The sequence below is a fragment of the Rhincodon typus genome, chromosome 1, assembly GCF_021869965.1.
Source record: "Rhincodon typus isolate 14 chromosome 1, sRhiTyp1.1, whole genome shotgun sequence".
NCBI classification, from domain to species: domain Eukaryota; kingdom Metazoa; phylum Chordata; class Chondrichthyes; order Orectolobiformes; family Rhincodontidae; genus Rhincodon; species Rhincodon typus.
Genome location: NC_063332.1, coordinates 47718377 through 47736541, shown reverse-complemented (window position 1 = coordinate 47736541; position 18165 = coordinate 47718377). Strand labels below are relative to the sequence as shown.

Sequence of the window (18165 nt, the reverse complement as noted above, 5' to 3'; positions counted from 1 at the left end):
GGAGGATGATGCGTTGGATCCGGAGGTTGGTGGGGTGGTACGTGAGGACGAGGGGGATTCTTTTTTGGTTCTTATTGCGTGGACGGGGTGTGAGGGATGAGGTGCGGGAGATGTGGAAGACACGGTTGAGGGCGTTCTCGACCACTGAGGGGGGGAAGTTACGGTCCTTGAAAAACGAGGACAACTGAGATGTACGGGAGTGGAATGCCTGTCCGGTCTCCCAATGTGAGGGAAGGTGAGAGCAGCAGACCTCAGGCTGTCTGTAGACAAATGCTTGCAATTGTTTGCTCATTGCCCACAGAGAGAGATCCTCAGGATCATATGGAGCAAGAGGAATTGGCTGCCATTCTCAGATCCTACAGCATGATCTGAACAGGTTGGCTGAGTGGGCAAATCAATGGCAGATGCAGTATAATTTGGATAAATGTGAGTTTATTCACTTCGGAAGCAAAAACAAGAAGGCAGTTTATGACCTGAATGGCTGTAAATTGGGAGAGGGGAGTGTGCAGTGGGACCTGGGTGTCCTTGTGCACCAGTCGCTGGAGGTAAGCATGCAGGTGCAGCAGGCGGTAAAGAAGGCAAATGGTATGTTGGCTTCATTGTGAGAGGTTTCGAGTACAGGAGCAGGGATGTGCTGTTGTTGTTATACAGGGCCTTGGTGAGACCACACCTGGAATATTGTGTGCAGTTTTGGTTTCCTTTTCTGAGGAAGGATGCTCTTGCTCTCGAGGGAGTGCAGCGAAGGTTTACCAGGCTGATTCTGGGGATGACAGGACTGACGTATGAGGAGAAATTGACTAGGTTAGGATTGTTTTCACTGGTGTTGAGACGAATAAGGGGGGATCTCAGAGACCTATAAAATTCTAATAGGACTGGACAGGGTAGATGCAGGGGGGATGTTCCTGATGGTGGATGTGTCCAGAACCAGGGTCACAGTCTGAGGATTCGGGGTAGACGATTTAGAACGGAGATGAGGAAACATTTCTTCACCCAAAGAGTGGTGAGCCTGTGGAATTCATTACCACAGGAAGTAGTTGATGCTGAAACGTTGAATGTATTCAAGAGGTGATTAGATATAGCACTTGGAGTGAACAGAATCAAAGGTTATGGGGAGAAAGCAGGATTAGGTTATTGAGTTGGATGATCAGCTATGATCATGGAGAATGGCGGAGCAGGCTTGAAGGGCTGAATGGCCTCCTCCTGCTCCTAGCTGCTATGTTTCTACCAGCAGTGTGGCAGCTCTGCTTGTGCCTCTTCTCTTTTCATCTTAGCAGTAGATAGCTTTCACAGTGGGTCTGTCAGCCACACAGACATTCTGCTTTGGCCCTGCCCATGGTCTCAGATCACCCAGCTTCCCGAGCACTGGTAGAAGCAGCTTCTTTTTAGCCTCTTCCAGGTGAAATCATATCCGATGTCCTCTCGCATTCAAACTCAGTTTGTGAATTGAAAAGGAAAGCTCAGACCTATGGTCTCTGTTTAACATCTCTCCAAAAGGCATAATTTCCAATAGTGCAACATTTCCTCAGCACAGCTCTGAAATGTCAGTCAGATTATGTTCTTGGTTTTCAAGAGTGGGACTTCAATCTACTTCTTCTGCTGAGGTGGGAGTGTCACCCCAAGCCAGGGCATACCTTTTCTAGCCCAGAGTAGAGCTAGAGTAAAGTAAAATTTAGTTACAGTATTGCATTCAATTACAAAACTATATCAGGTCAGTTGGGTGAAGATTGAGGTTGTTTAGTTGCTGAGCATTGCAAAATTGAAATTGCATTATGAAGCACATTAGTATGAAATCATTTAGTTCCCTAGTTTGACAAAAGATTGATTAATGTGTTAATGCCTTTGTTAATACGTACAAAGGAATTCCAATCTTATGCCTTGGATGTATGTTTTCTTAATAGCTCAGAGAAAGATTTCAACACCATGTTGACAAAAAGATGTAGTCAGGAAACTACTAGCACATAAAGTAAGCCAACAATATTCATGTTTGAACAATTTGTTCCATAAAGATTAATTCTGATAAACTCTGCACGTTGCAGGTAGCCAGTGGTGAGAGTGTTAAGAAATTCCCACCCACATAATGGATTCAGGAATCCAAATGACCATATCCAGAACCATTTGTTTCAAATTTCCTCAGTTTCATGTTCAGCTGCATTTATGGTAGTAAACCTTTTGCTGATATTCCAAGACTTGCATCATTTAAGGATTGTTGCATACGGTTCCCATGAATCGTGATACCAATCAAAGTGCTGTACAATTATTGACCTGTTTTCATGGACCTTTAAAAATCATGTTTTCAACTTTTACTAAAACAGCTTAAAAATGACTCTTTTAAATGCACTAGCTGGAGACAGGAAAAGAAATAACCAGCACAGAAACTCAACATGGGTGACCTTTGCACCGGTCCAATAGTGTAATTGTTGGAAATGCATTGAGATCTAACTCACAAGCATTACTGAAATTGAAAGACAAGCCAACAACATTTTATATAAGAAGTGAGTTTGTTTACAAACACCAATCTGTTCCCTGAAAGAAATATTCAGTAACTCCAATTCAAAAACTGAAATTAGAAAACAAATCTGCCTGGTTTAGATTTAAATAAATTTGGAAGTTAACTATAAATTATCATCTCATCAATGCATTCTGTATGGCACACATCTACCAATCAATCTACTTGACAACAAATAAGCACTGTCCTCATACAGTACAAAAATGCTGTTTTTCCCTATTATGTCACTTGTCCCTCTTCAAAGATATCCATTGTAACCTTTAGTAAGCTATAACACCACCAGCTAGGTTCACTTTTTTTGTACACAATTACGCAGTTACTTGTTCAGCTTCTGATTTACATCTAATTTGGAAGTTAATCTGTCTATCAGAACTTGTTTTGCCCAAGATGACCAATTCTGTGTTCTATTTGGTTTATCTCTGAAATGAAGTCTTCCTGCCAATATTGTTGATGGTGCCACATCTGGATGTGATCATAGTTTTTTGAGAAAACAAATCTCATTTTTCAATAATTGCAGCTGCTTCATTTTGACACCATGGACAGTGTAGCCTCTACCTTGAAGGTAAAATGAACGATTTCTGTTCTTCACAGCTAAAATGTAGGATTGCCACCTTTTTTCACAACTTCAGTGTATGAATTCCATTGTTTGCAGCTTTAATAAACAGTTCCTACATTAATCATAGTTTTACCGAATGGTTCTTATACCTCATGACCTTAAATGAAATGACTGTTACCTTTCATTGCAACTTTAATGAAGGATCACTCTCTCATTTTCCAAAGGCTGAATAGTCTCCCAAATTTTCTGTTCCAGTTATACCAGGTCTGTTTAAGCTTTTAATCTGCCCAGCATTGCATTAAAATCTAAAGAACCAGGTAATGTTCAGGGGACTTGGGTTCAAATCTAATTACAGCAGGTAGTGAAACTTGTTTTTTTTAAACAAAATCTAATGATCACCATGAAATCATTGTTGCAGCATATATATCAACCTTTTCCTAGCTACAAATCTGTTCTGAAAAACGGTCATTGGACCTGAAACATTAACACTTTTTCTCTAGAATATGTTGCCAGACTTGCTGAGTATCCACAGCAATTTCTATTTTTTTGGTTTTATGAAACATTGTTGCAAAAGATAATCTGGTAAATTAGGGAAGGATTTCTGCCATCTTTCCCTGGCCTGGCGTACATGTGATTCCAGTCCCACAGCAGTGTGGTTGACTCTTAACTGCCCTCAGAATTGGCCTAGCAAGCCACTCAATTGTATAAAGTGCTTAAAATTTTTCAAAAAAGGAATTAAAGCAGACGGAACAACTAGCAATGATTAAGGCACCAGAAATGACTATGACAAACACAATTCTGTTGACCTAGCATCCATCTGGGGGTTTGAGCCAAAGTTTGGAGAGCAGTCTGTCAGGGAGGTGGGTCTCGGTGGGATGCTCTGAGGTTCGGTGTGGACTTGTTGGGCCGAAGGGCCTGTTTCCATACTGTAGGGATTCTATGATTCTATGATTCTGTAGTACAACAGATTTATTTGAAATCACAAGCTTTCAGAGAGCTGCTCCTTCATCAGGTGAGGTGAAGAGAAACATACAGGCAGACAGACCAAAACATCATACAAATGCTGTGAGTGGAGTGTCAACATGCTGAATAATAAGTCTGTGCCGGTGATCAAAAGTGTCAGATGGTGTGAGTAAAATGTCAACAGCTGAATAGCAAGAGAAGGGATGACCTATAATCCGATTAATTGAGGCAGAAAGATAATTACAAAAAATTAAAAATAAGGTGGTGCTGGAAACAAGCTAAATGGCTGCGAAAACATGATAGGTATAAATGTCACTGGTCAAGTTGTGAAGGGTATTGGTGCTAGATTGTTTATAAAAACACTGCCTATTCTGATCACAAGCAAAGGTTAGGACCAAATCTAACCAGTAAGATGCAAGCACATTTTTAAATGAGAGAGTTCACAGGAAACTTTCTATACAGGTCTTTCCATTGCATGATGTAAAAGTCACATAGATGAATACTACTGATCAATCTCCTTTTCCCATCATTACTAATACTTTATCTTTCAACCACCAACTTAATCCCTAGATTTTGTCCTTCTCAGCTCATCTCAATCAACTCACCAACCATTCTTTTCCAACCACCCCACCCCGCCCCCCAGATGAAATTTCTGCTCCCTTAAGTTAGAGAATATGGCAGTAACTATGTCTTAGCTTTCAGTGAGTATTTGACAGGTAATGGGTGGAATGATAGTGCTGGGAGTCCTCACCAGGTGTCTGAGCTATTTTAATCCTGGGCTTTCATTTACGTGGGTTTGGTGAGCTATGAAAGCTGATGTACCATTCACCAATAGCTTGCTGATGAATGCTTGTGTGGAAAATCTCTTTCCATCCCTTCCTTAAATCATTCACTCTTTCTTACAACTCCCTTATTTATCCTCATCACATCTGTGATGTAGTGAGTTTCATGTAAATCATGATGCTGTAACTGATCCTATGACTCCAACATTAGTAAAAGTAAAGTCGCCATTGTCTTACCAGATCATAGAACTGCTTTCTCATCAAAAAGTGGTGACTGGTGGTGGTTTAAACCTGAGGGTGAGAGGAAGAGGTTCAGAAAGAGAATTGAGCCTACGCTGTTGACATTAATCTTCATATCAAATCAGCCAACTGAGCGAATCAACCCCATACAGCATCAGTAAGAGAAGACACCACTCTGGAATGAATATGAAGAGTGGGGTCTTCAGCACTGCATTTGAGAACCCATTATGAAGAAATATAAATAAAGTAGTGCTATTGTATATGGGAGTTGAAGAGCCTTATTTACTGATGAGGGGCAAAGAGCCTCAAGATAAAGCAATATCTTCTGTCACTTCATCTTCTCTTTATCTCCTTCCTTTCCTAACACTCGTTTCCCACCATTACCAATACTTTATGTTTCAACCATCAACTTAATCCCTATATTTTTTCCTTCTCAGCTCATCTCAATCAACTCACCAACCATTCTTTTCCAACCACCGCCCCCCTCCCAGATTAAAATTTCTGCTCCCTCTCACAGGGGATATCTCCTCTTCAACCCTTTTCTCCCCTTTTTATGTTCTCTTAGTCTGGCTCCTCCAAAGAATCTTGACCAAGCAGTTGAGCTTCAAGCTGAGAGTGCAGATAAAAGACAAAGTGAGATTCAAGATATTATGTATACTCATGTGAAATCAAAAAGCTAATAAATTATGCAAATTTTTTCAAGACATTGTGATTGCAATATATAAGCTGATATATTGCAATAAGCTGATATACCAGATTATTATCCAAACCAATGAAAGGGTACAACAAATATATTGACATACAATGCTTGCAGTTTTGTGCAGCTACCAAAGATCAATTTTAATCCAGAACCTAGAAGGCAGAGACAACACTATTTTTTTCTAACAAAGTATAAAAGGATAATGATGAGAATGAGGCTATTCTAACATCTGTAACTCCCTAATGAAATAAATGGTATCTTACTGTGGCGTAATCTCTATAATTCTATGAAATGGACCATATTTGTGCACAAATTAAAGCTGTTTTCCTAACTTTAGTTTTGTTTAATGTAAAAATAAGTGCATATTTGAACAAAAGTCCAGTGAAGTGCGCTTGAGGCAAAAGAGACCAATCATAGTTTCCATGCAATTCACTTCAGTTCACTCATTCAAACCCTCCAGGTCAGTTTAATGTGCCCCTAGTGTGGAATTATTTGTGGGCATCTGAAATATATTATTGTAAATCCTGTGGGCAATGCATTTTCCATCCCATTAAAACTCATGAATGTAAATTTGTGCAAGATATACTGAAGGCAATGTTACATCATGAGTACAAATTTGCAAAACCTTTTAATGTTTGTATGAATTATCCAATATATTTCATATCTCTCAACTTACTAATGCTATCAGATCTGGCTATTTAAAAATATTGTTGATGAAGTACTTATTTCTTCTCATACTTTCTTGATCCTATCAGAATCCTTTGATGCCTTGTAATCTACACAGCACACACTCTGTCCAAGGATCTGATATCTGATGGGGTTTTTTTTAGCTCCTGGTTGAAGCAAATGATCAATTTAGTGTTTTTTAATGTCAGTCACATACATTCCAAAAATATTCTTTGGTATTTTAATGAAATGTACCAGTAAAAGTTTATTAAGACATTTGATTTGGAGCAAACAATCATAACTGTGTTTCAAAGTCTGTGTCTCTGTATCTCTGTCTCTGACTTGTGTGGGACTCTTGTGACTTTAGAATGACAAATTTCATTGTTTTCCAGATTACATTCACATTTGCTTCTGACATGTCTGCATTAAGCCAATGTGCTTATGCTATCACACTGTCATGGTGAGATTTGAACAACTCAGCTCCAATCCTACCATGACAGTTAAAGAATTTTACTTAAGCGAGGGAGCTTCCTTTGTTTCAAAAACTTCTATTATAATCAAAACTCCCTACCTTTTATTTAAGCTAATATATTATACTTTTAAAAACTCTCGTTTCTAAAAAAAAAGGACTCTGTAGACGTCACTTACTAAATGGCTATTTCTGTTGGGACCGTCACGGACTGAGAGCCTCTCTCTTTGTCTGTGTGGGTGTGTTTGCTCTTTACCTGCCTTTGACACTGGGATGGGGACCTGTGTTCAAATTCCACTGTGACTCATCAAAGAAAACCTCAGTATGACTCAGGTTGCAGTGGGACAAGTGTGAAACTTCCTATTTAGCTGAGATTGCAGATGTGATGTATGCTCAAATAGAATCCAAAACCACCTGCCGATTTACTGTGTCCTGGCTCCACTATGGGGGCAACGTGTTTAAATTTTCTTCAAGGCTGAGTTTAGATTTCTGATAAATAATAGAGTCGGGTTGAGGGGGAGCAGACAGCAAAGTGAAGTTGGGACCGTTGGGACCACTGGTCAGCTGTGATCTTTTATTAAATGGTGGAAGAATCTCAAAGGGCCAGATGGTTTACTCTGCTTCTACATTCTGTTTTGAGCACTAACAAAGTTAATGTAATGCTAACCTTGCTGACCCCACATTGCAAATTTGCTTTAACTATTCTTGATGCAAATGGTACCATGCTCCGAAATTGATCTCTGCTGACCAGATGTGTCCTTTGTAATTCCATCTAGTCTCTGTGGGTTTTGTGTTTTCTCAGGACCTTGCTCCAGGGGCTGAGAACAAAGGTTCATGACATTGCCACACAAGCCTGTTTCTCTATGGAGTTACATAGACATAAGGGCTTTCAAATTTTTTTTTATAACTACTTCTCACAAGCTCCAAATAAAGCTCAAAATAGTTGAACAAGAGAAGCACTTAGATAGTCAAGATATTAGTGAAGGGAATTGCAAATTGATAACATAAAGGCGAGATACGGTGGATGCTAGAGATCTGGAATTAAAACAAAAACTTGCCAGGTCTAGCAGCATTAGGGAAGAGTATTGAGTCCTATGACACTTCTTCAGAACTGGCCTGTTGCCAGACCTGCTGAGTTTCTCCAGCACTTTCTGCATATTGGTAAGAGATATATCTACCAATCCAGGTATCCCAACCTATAAATATGTAGGAATTTGGATCGTGCACAGACCAGTTGTCCCTCAGGCCTGTGTTTCCATTCAGTGGCTGGTGTCCTGCTTCACCTTGCTTTCCAACCAGTTTCCTACATCCCTTGATTTTCTGAGACTCAATCTGTCTAATTCCACTTTAATTTTGCTCCCCGATGGTATACCCACAATCTGCTGGGGTAGAGAATTCCAGAGATTCACACCCTCGGATTGGTGAGCTTCCTCTTCCCCCTCAGCCCAAAATGGGCCACCATTTGTCCTGAGACTGTTTGTTTGTTTGTGTCACTGATTTTAGATACCCAGACAGGGGAGCATCATTTCAGTAACCACAATGCCAAGCTTATTTCCAAATCTTGGTTCAATGATAACAACTGACTTTTTTCTAAGCTACTAAGAGAATGTATCTAATTTATTCAGCCTTTCTTCATAGAGCAGTCCTGTCTTTACATGAGTCAACTAAAATTAAATAGAGCAAAGGTTAATTTCAGTTGGCTCCCCTGAAGCTCCCCTGACTGTTCAATGAAAGGCTGAGTACATTAGTGCTACTGTGGGCTATGGCTTCTGCCTGTGTAACACCCACACAAAGCCAAGGGTCATCATTCGATCAGGGTTTGCTTATTATGCTTCCCGCATGTTGAACCCCTTGCTACTGCCTGGTTCATACCAATGACGATGTGGTGAGGCATCGAGTTGGTGTTCTTTTCCTTCTTAAAGGGCATCAGTTGACAGTGGGGAGGGAAGGCCACTCACCTGATACTATTTTTAATTCATTCATGGAATGTGGGTGTCACAGGCTGGTTCAGCATACACTGCACACCTTAGACCCTGTCCCCCAGACAAGGTGGTGGGAGCTGCCTTCTTGAATCGCTGCAGTCCATGTGCTGTAGTTAGATCCAGAATACCATCAGGGATGGAACTCCAGCGACACTGAAGGAACAGTGATATATTTCCAAGTCAGGATGGCGAATATATTGGAGAGGTATTTGCAAGTAGTGGTGTTCCTATGTATCTGCTGCTCTTTCAGGTTGTGGGAGTTGCAGATTTGAAACATTACATGCTTGGTCAACATTAAATCTCACTGGGGGTGGAGTAGTACAAGATTGAGCTCATGTGGACTGCTTAATGTCTTGATTTGACAAGACGTTGATAGATGGAGTATAATGCGGGAAAGTGTGGGGTTTTTCACTTTGGGAATAAGAATAGAAAAGCAGAATGAATAGACTTGAAACTGGTAAATGATGCTGTCGAGAGAAACTCCTATGTATACAAAGTTAGCATGCAGATACAGAAAACAATTGGGAAGGCAAATAACAGGTGGGTACTTATTGCAAGGAGATTTGAACAGAAAAATAAAGGTAGCCTTGTATATTGTGGTATCTTCCAAGTGTCTGTACAAGGCTACCTTTCTTTCTGTTCAAATTCCCTTGCAATAAGGGCCTACCTGTCATTTACCTTCCCAATTGTTCAACAGAGCTGACAAGCTGCCTGAGAGAAGCTGTCAGCTGGCAACAATCTTAACCTCCTCCCTCCCCCATCCTTGGTATAAGCTTTGACCATTCAGAAAGTTAGATTCATTAGCTTTGGTGCTTTCAACTAAGTCATGAATATAGATTGTAACTAGCTGAGATTCCAACCTGAATTATGAAGCACTTCACTAGCCACAGCCTTACTTTTTCTTTGAAAGTTTGTCTCTACTGTCTGCTACTACCTACTAACTCATTATCTTTTTATTCATTCATGGGATGTAAGCATTGCTGGCTGACAAGCATTTATTGACCATCCCTAGTTGCCCTGGAGAAGGGCAACTTCACCAGTTGCCCTGGTGAGCTACTTTCTTGAACTGTGTCTGTTTGGTGAAGGTATACCCACAAAGTTTGTAGAGTGGGAGTTCCAGGATTTTGACCCAGTGACTGTGAATGTTTCCAAGTCGGGATGATGAGTGGCTTGGAGGGGAACCTGCTGATGGTAGTTGTGTTCCTATGTATCTGCTGTCCCTGTCCTTGTCCTTGTCCTTTTTAGATGGAAGTGGTCGTAGGTTTGAAAGGTGCAGTCTACAGAGTCTCGGTGAATTTCTGCGTGCATCTTGTAGATAGTACATGCTGCTGGTGGAGGGAGTGGATGTTTGTCGATGTGGTGCCAGACAAGCTGGCTGCTTTGTCCTGGATGGTATCAAGCTTCCTGAGTGTTGGGGCTGCACTCATCCAGGCAAGTGGGGAGAATTCCATCACACTCCTGACTTGTGTTGAAGAGTCATACAGCATAGACCCTTCTGTCCAATTAGCCCACACCAGTCAAGTTTCTTAAACTAAACTCGTCCCACTTGCCTGTGTTTGGCCCATATCCCTCTAAACCTTGCCTATTCATGAACCTGTCCAAATGTCTTTTAAATGTTGTAAGTGTACCTGGATCTACCACTTCCTCAGCGTAGCTCATAGACAGGCTTTGGGGAGTCAGGTAGTGAGTTGCTCACTGCAGGGTTCCGAGCCTTTGACCTTCCTTTGTAGGCAGAAATGGCTAATTCAACTCAGTTTCTGGTCAGTGAAACCCCAGGAGGTTGCATGGATCCTTATTCGCTATTATCTCTTTGTATTACACCTTACTGAATGGATCTTCAAAAGACAAGAATATTGCCTCTACAGGCTGCATTTATTTCTACCAGTGATCAAAATACACAGTACAGTGGATGAAATCACCCGATGGTTCCCAAAACGATTGGAGTGACCAACCAGAGGAGAGTTGCCCTGTGAATAGAATTAGTGAGGTGTTGCTCCTCCAACCACGGGGTGATTCTCTCATGCTTCCTGCTGATAGACTCATTGGTGAGTGAGGGAGACAGGAAGGCTGCAATGGCTGTGGACAGAAAAAAAGATTGCAGTGATGGCAGTGGGAGAGGGAGTTTACAAAGAAGAGAACTGTTTTAAAGCTGTCAAAGAAATAATCAACTAACAAAGAACCAGAAAAATTTAATCACCTCTGGTAATGAATTCTTTAAAAATTAGTGTGGAATTTCTACCTTAACGTAGTGTACGTTCAGGAGCTACTATATAGGGGAAAGGATGTACAGGATGCTGTTGGAATAATCACTGTGTTGATTTGTTATATTTAACCCTGAGATTGACATTCAGGAAGCTATAAAAAGGGTAGATAACTACCTGGTTCAATCTTCCAGCTTTGTGCATGTGCGATAAATATGCGTAAGCTATGACTTCGTCTGCCTGGAGATTTTCTTTTGGGTGTAAGACTATGCATCAATAAAGGTGGGGGGGATCATACTGATTTATGTCTGTCCTGTGACAATTTAAATACTGCGGTGCATAGGAAATTAACAGTTTTGTTGTGGCTTCAGGTTTAATGGAGTGTTGATAATTATTGAGGGTATTGGTGAATTCTTCTACTTCTGCTTTCGTGTGAATCAGCAAAAAATATAGATAATCCTGGAGACACTCTCTCAAAAGAACTTATTTTTGTGCTAAGGTCTACCCTGTTAAGTTACATTCCTCAACTCTAATTTGTCAATGATTTATCTTAAGTAATACTATACTAGTAACAAAGTTAGAAGCATCACTGACAGGAGTAACGCCACAGAATCTATTCTGAATGAGGAAATTTCAATGCCCACCATCCAAATGGAACAAAGTGTCCATTAATACGAGTCGACTGCCATTAAAATTCTGAGGAAGGGTTACCGGACCCGAAACGTTAACTCTGTTTTCTCCTCCACAGATGCTGCCAGACCTGCTGAGCTTTTCCAGCAACTTTGTTTTTGTTCCTGATTTACAGCATCCGCAGTTCTTTTGGTTTTAACACAAGAAGCTTGATGCCATTGATAGCGGTGCAGTAGTAGATTGATAGCGGTGCAGTAGTAATGTCATTAGGCTAGCAATCAGAGGGCCCAGGCAGCTCTGGGGGCATTGGTTCAAATCTCACCATGGTAGCTGTGGTGTTATTCACTGATGGCACGGTTACCACTGCTGCCTCACAGCGCCAGGGACCCGGGTTTGATTCCACCCTCAGGCGACTGTCTGTGTGGAGTTTGCACATTCTCCCCGTGTCTGTGTGGGTTTCCTCTGGGTGCTCCAGTTTCCTCCCACAACCTAAAGATGCGCAGGCTAGGTGGATTGGCCATGCTAAATTACCTGTAGTGTTCAGGGATGTGTAGATCAGGTGGGTTATACGGGGATGGGTCTGGGTGATCTGAGGGTCGGTGTGGACTTGTTGGGCTGAAGGGCCTGTTTCCACACTGTAGGGATTCTATGATTCTAGGAAAAGCACCCAGTTTAATTAGCACTCCATCCATCACCTTAAACCAAAATGCTGTGGCACCAGTACATACCATATACAAGATGTATCACTGTAGCTTTGGCAAGGCTTCTTTCATGGTAATGACCAAAACCTGCTGACCCCTACCACCTAGAAGAGCAACAGAATTCCACTACCTGCAAGTTACCTTCTAAGCCACTCTGCATCTTGAGTCAAATATATACATGATAACCTGTACAGACCAAAAACCAATTGCTCAGAAATATTAAATGTCCAGAAATTTCTTGAGCATACCCTGGTAGTGTACAGCATCGTTTTCATGCTTTTGGGAGCAGAACATTCAGTATTTGGATAACTAAAACTATGTTCATTACTGCTTTATTGTATTTTTATCACTGCTTGATGCTGCAGGTAATCTCTTTTCTGCTTCACAAACTTTTGGTGAGGCATTCTAACATCCATACATTTGCAAAATTGCAATGATTAATCCCAAGAATTTCAGACTGGAAAAAGTTGCAGAGTGTCCCAAAGTCATGGGGCTGGTGGGTGAACTTGCCACTGAAGTAATCCGGGGATGCAAAATTGCAGAAAAGTTTCCATGTGGAAGACCCAGCAACTGTTGCTCCAATCACAAGCGGCTTTGCTCCCCATCTGAGCGATTGATTGGCTCACAGTGAGAAACAGCGTGTGATTGGAGGAGCAGCAAACAGTTGGGAAGCTAAATGGCAATGGTGAGTAGATTACTAAGGGCTTGGCATTGCGTGCTGGAAGGGTATGGAGAGGCTTTGGCTGGGCAGAGGGTGCTGTTGTCTTGGGTTGGGGTTTTTGTGTGATGAAATTGTCTGGCTGGCCATCATGGGTGAGGTGTGAGGTATTGAGAGCTACCATGTTCCAGGGCTGGTGAGACTGTTGACCACGGAGCTGCCTGCCAGGGAGCAGTCTTCTGGTCCAGAGGGTTCTGCCTGCTTTGGCCAAGGGAGTTTGCTGGTGGATTTAAGGTGGATGGAGGCTGCAATGGTAGGACAGGAAGCCTCCAAGGTGGATTTAGAGGGAGGTTGGGGGGGGTCGGAACGGTGATGGGTGTGAGGAGAAAGAGGCTCAAATAACCCATAAACAAGGGAATACTGCCTTCCTGCAACCAAGGGTAACTGTGAACCAAGAAAACATGATTTCACTGGAGTGATAAATTCCTTGAGAATGCATGTAAGAATCTCTAGCTCAAGGCTGTCTAGGTTCAGGAACTATAATTTGAAGAAAAAAAAGTAGCAATGCTTTGAAATAAAGCACTGTTAATTGTTCAATTTAAAACTGAAACTAGGATCTGAGATGTAGTAAAAAGTGTAGTCACTACATAAATAAAATCCTGCAGCTTTGTGCAGAAATGATGCAAAGCATTAGTTGTGATGTTGTCAGTCCCCAAAAGGGATGTTCAGGTGATTTATTTTTAGTGAAGTGTATCAGTTTGTTTTAATACAAACCTTTTTGTTGGTAACTTCAATTGGTGCAACTGTAATAAGTTCTGTGTTGGTGAGGAAATTAATGCTTTCCTCCTGTGTCTGGCTTTGCGTTTAATGGAGGATTTATAATTATTAAAGATATTGATGAATTTTTTTTCTATTTCTGCTTCTGTATGAGTCCATTGCCCCCATATGTCAAGATAAATAAAGGGATGTTGTGACATGACTGTGTGTTTAGTAAATGAGTTACTTAGAGGAAAAAAAGGAACCCTTGAATACCAAAAGGTTGTCCCTAAGAATCTCAAGAGGATCCCTCTGAAAATTATTTTTGACCCCAATGTATCAACATTTGTCCTATGTCACAAAGTCAGAGTTGTGAAACTCTAACCCTGACAGTACTGAGGGTGCAGCTAAACCACCACCTCCAAAGCATTAACTGACCAACAATCCTGTAGTTGTCTAATGGCTTTGCTGTGAATGCTTGATTCAGCTCCAAACCTAATGAATTGACTCTGCCCAGGAGCTGGATTGTTTATTCAGCTGCAAAGAAACGGTCTAGCTGTTTGACAGCTTTGAGCTTGCAATAAATTTTCTGTCTCCTTTTTTAAAGCTGTTTTTCAATGTCTTTTTGTGTTCACTTGCACAGAATTAAGAGGAGTTAATTGGATTTTAAAAATTCTTCAATGGGACATCCATTGGCAGTGTTTGTTTAATGTAAAAGGGACTTTTTTTTTCCCCCAAGAGAATGTTAATTCCTTTCTCCTAACATCTCACCAGCATTTCAAGGTTTGTTTCTGAGCATGGTGGGTATGGAGGTTGCAAGGGATGTACAGAAGAGAAAGTGGAGGACCCGTGGGAGACAGAAGAAGATATAGGTGCAGAAATAAAATAAGGTGCAAAGATTATGGAGATGGCTGAGGATGAGAGCTACACGTCCAGAAGAGCATGAATGAATAAATAGAATTGGGCCTTTTTACTTCACTGGCCACAATATCTGCCTAGCTGCATTGCAGACTTAGGAAGCAGTAGCCCTGACTCAAGCCTGCAACAACTCCCAGAGACCAAAATAGGTCTGTGAGTTAAATTTTAGAAACCTGTAATGGGACACCAAGAAGCAGCCTGCCTGTAGTTTTGGAGCTGAGGACAAAATGTTTCTGAAATTAACCTGAATTTCAGAACTATGGATTTCTATCTTGATTTCTTGGGTGTCAAGAACACCACATGTATAAATTTTTTTCACAGCACCAAGAAAAACTGTGTTGTCAAATACTAACACTTATGTAACATATGAGCCATAAAAGGTAAGTTGAAGGGAATTTCTGCTGACCTAAAATGATTCCTTTTGGAACCACAGCATCCTAAACTTGCAATTCCCTTTAATGAAATCAGAAGTACATTGACCTTTGTCATCAACTTTGAATTCCTGACTTTGAAGTAGAAATAACCTAGGGAGCAAATATAACTTTGGAGTTCTGTGGTATATTTACAGAAACATATTTTCCTAAAAGCTTTCGTTTATTACTGCATGGTAAATTCTTTGAGTCAGAAATCCTGCAGTGCCATTACACCACTCGTGAGATACCAGAGGAGAACCTCCTGTTCCCACGACTTTCAAAAATTGGGTTATTTAAACAAAAGCATTGAAAGCCCATACCTATAGTGGTGCCTGAAGGGGAGGTCCACCCCACTGAGACAATAATAACTCCAAGCAACTGACCCTTCTAAAATTGTTTTCTCTTTGCCTTTTTGGATTAGAGGCTTCAATGTAAATCCATATGGTAACCAAATCCGCTTTCAGCAGCTGTTGATCAGAGGATTTTATGGGAAAATTCACTGCATAGTCTGTAAGTGACCTCTGAGACCTCCTGAACGTGCTGCATAAATAATGGTGTATGGAGGGGTATGACAGAAATGTTTTACCCTGTAAGGTAGTTTGAATGGTGTAAAAAGGAGCAGAAATCCTCAACGAATTTTCTTTGTTTTCGGACTCTGTTGCATTAGGATCATCCCACAAAGAGTAGCAAACGTGCACTTAATGATCAGAGTCAATTACACACACTCAGCAGCAGGTCTTTTTCAAGCCCTACACGTTTATCCCAAAGAAACTAATGCATAATCAAAAAAGACTAGGGTGGTAATAACATTTGTTTTACAGTGTAAAATGGCCTGTTTTGGCCCAATGGGTTTTACCACTAAATGCTAATAGGTATTTTAAAAATGGCTATTTGTAACTACTCTTCAAATTATCGTTCTTGGTAAACGACTGTTGACATGTCAATAATTCTTTTTCTGTTTTCTTCCCCAAGGTAAAATGCTTGCCCATTGGAGTTACGAAGGTAATAATAGCTGTTTGGATATGCAACCTGATTCAATGTTGATCTTAACAATTAAATCAAAGATTAATAATTGATGGACATCAACTACTTGTCTAACATGAGCTTATGCTGTCCCCTAACTGCACCGTGCATACAGTGGCTCACTGCGCAGCTACACTGGGAATTTTTAAAAATTCACTCATGGGACGTGGGTGTTGCTGGCTGGCCAGCATTTATTGCCCGTTCCCAGTTACCCTGGAAAAGGTGGTGGAGAGCTGACTTTTTGAACTACTGTAGTCTATGTGATGTAGGTTGACCCACAATGCCTTTAGGGAGGAAATTCCAGATATTGACCCAGTTCCTGAGGGGGCTGTCTCTGAAGTGGCCTGTAACACCTTCGCTGATGGACAGCACAAAATCCTGTTCCGACACCTTTTCCATCAATGTTGTGGAGGCTAATGGCAGGAAATTCCCAATGCAGACTGTCTTGCTAAACCAGATTCTACTGTCTCAAATGTTGTTTATTGTAGTAGAGAAGATATCTTGATAAAAGAAAATAGGTCAGCACCATCGGAACAGGCATATGTGCATATTTATATTGGGATAGTAATATTCTGGCTCTGTAGCCTTACTGACAGCTCGAGTAAGGTCAGTTCGGAGAGATGCGAAAGTGAAGCAATACTTCAAAAATTTCATTTTTGACTATGACGTTTTTTGCCAATTATCAAATCAAAAGAGGTAAATGTAGACAATAAGGTGATTGACTGCCAAGCTGCTGGGTGCCCCTAGATAGTGGACAGTGATTTCAATGGGATCACCTCTCATTCTTCAAATTCTGGGCAACACATAAAATAATCTCCTCCATCTCCAGGATTTGTCTGGGGTGAACCTCTGTTCCATTCCCAGTGGGGTAAGTAGATAGGGAGACCAAACTGTACACCAATAAAAACTTAATACTGTGGATGCTGGAAATCTGAAAAAAAACATAGAAAATGCTGAAGAAACTTAGCAGGTCTGGCAGTATCTTTGGAGAGACAGTTAATGTTTTGAGTGCAATGTGATTCTTCAACAAAACTCTACACAAAATATTGCAGGAATAATCTTACCAAGGCTGTATACAATTGGAGAGCACATCTTTACTTTTGTACTCCAATTCCTGAGCTATGATGCTCAATGTAATATATGCTGCCTTTATTCATATTGTTTTCACCTTCACGGTAGCTTTTATTGATTTTGGAGTTGGACATTTAGGCCCCTTTTGGATATCAACACTTCCTAATCTCTTGTTTTCCTGTCAAACAGGTCAGGAAACTTCCTGAGTTGAGCTATCAGCCCCTGGACAAAATCCAATCTTTCATTTGCAGTGCTTTAAAAAAAGAATCAATTGGCAGTGATTAATAATATTTAATACATTGTTGAAAGAAACTCTTGACAGCAGACCCGGGTTTAATCAAATATGCATTGGCATTAAATGTTTCCAAGTAGACTTCTTGTGTCACTTCGAACAAGCTCTAGCTGTCTGCAGTTGTGTGTAGTCCAATCAACTGAGCAAGTACAATAACTGCATACCATTCAACCACAAAGGTTCCAGAATTGATCCGTGATCTGTTCTGACTGAGCTGATCTCAGCTAAGATTGATTTTTAATTTATTTGATCTTAGTGCCCCTAGTTTAGGGAAAGGAACTCCTCCTGTTTAGATCTGCTAGCCCAATTGGAAGTTTGGAGATGTTGATATCATAGAACATAGAACATTACAGCGCAGTACAGGCCCTTCGGCCCTCGATGTTGCGCCGACCTGTGAAACCAATCTGAGGCCCATCTAACCTAAACTATTCCATTATCATCCATATGTTTATCCAATGACCATTTAAATGCCCTTAAAGTGGGCGAGTCAACTATTTTTGCAGGCAGGGCATTCCACGCCCTTACTACTCTGAGTAAAGAACCTACCTCTGACATCTGTACTATATCTATCACCCCTCAATTTAAAGCTACGTCCCCTCGTGCTAGCCATCACCATCCGAGGAAAAAGGCTCCCACTG

General features: G+C 40.9%; 1 protein-coding gene across 1 annotated transcript in view; it reads left to right on the top strand.

Annotated features, from left to right (window-relative positions):
• ca9 (carbonic anhydrase IX) overlaps nt 1–18165 on the top strand; it is a 103340-nt gene that overhangs the window by 10027 nt on the left and 75148 nt on the right. Inside the window, exon 2 of the mRNA XM_048605280.1 lies at nt 16114–16143. Within this exon, the coding sequence (XP_048461237.1) occupies nt 16114–16143 (30 nt within the window). The remainder of the gene's footprint in view (nt 1–16113; nt 16144–18165) is intronic.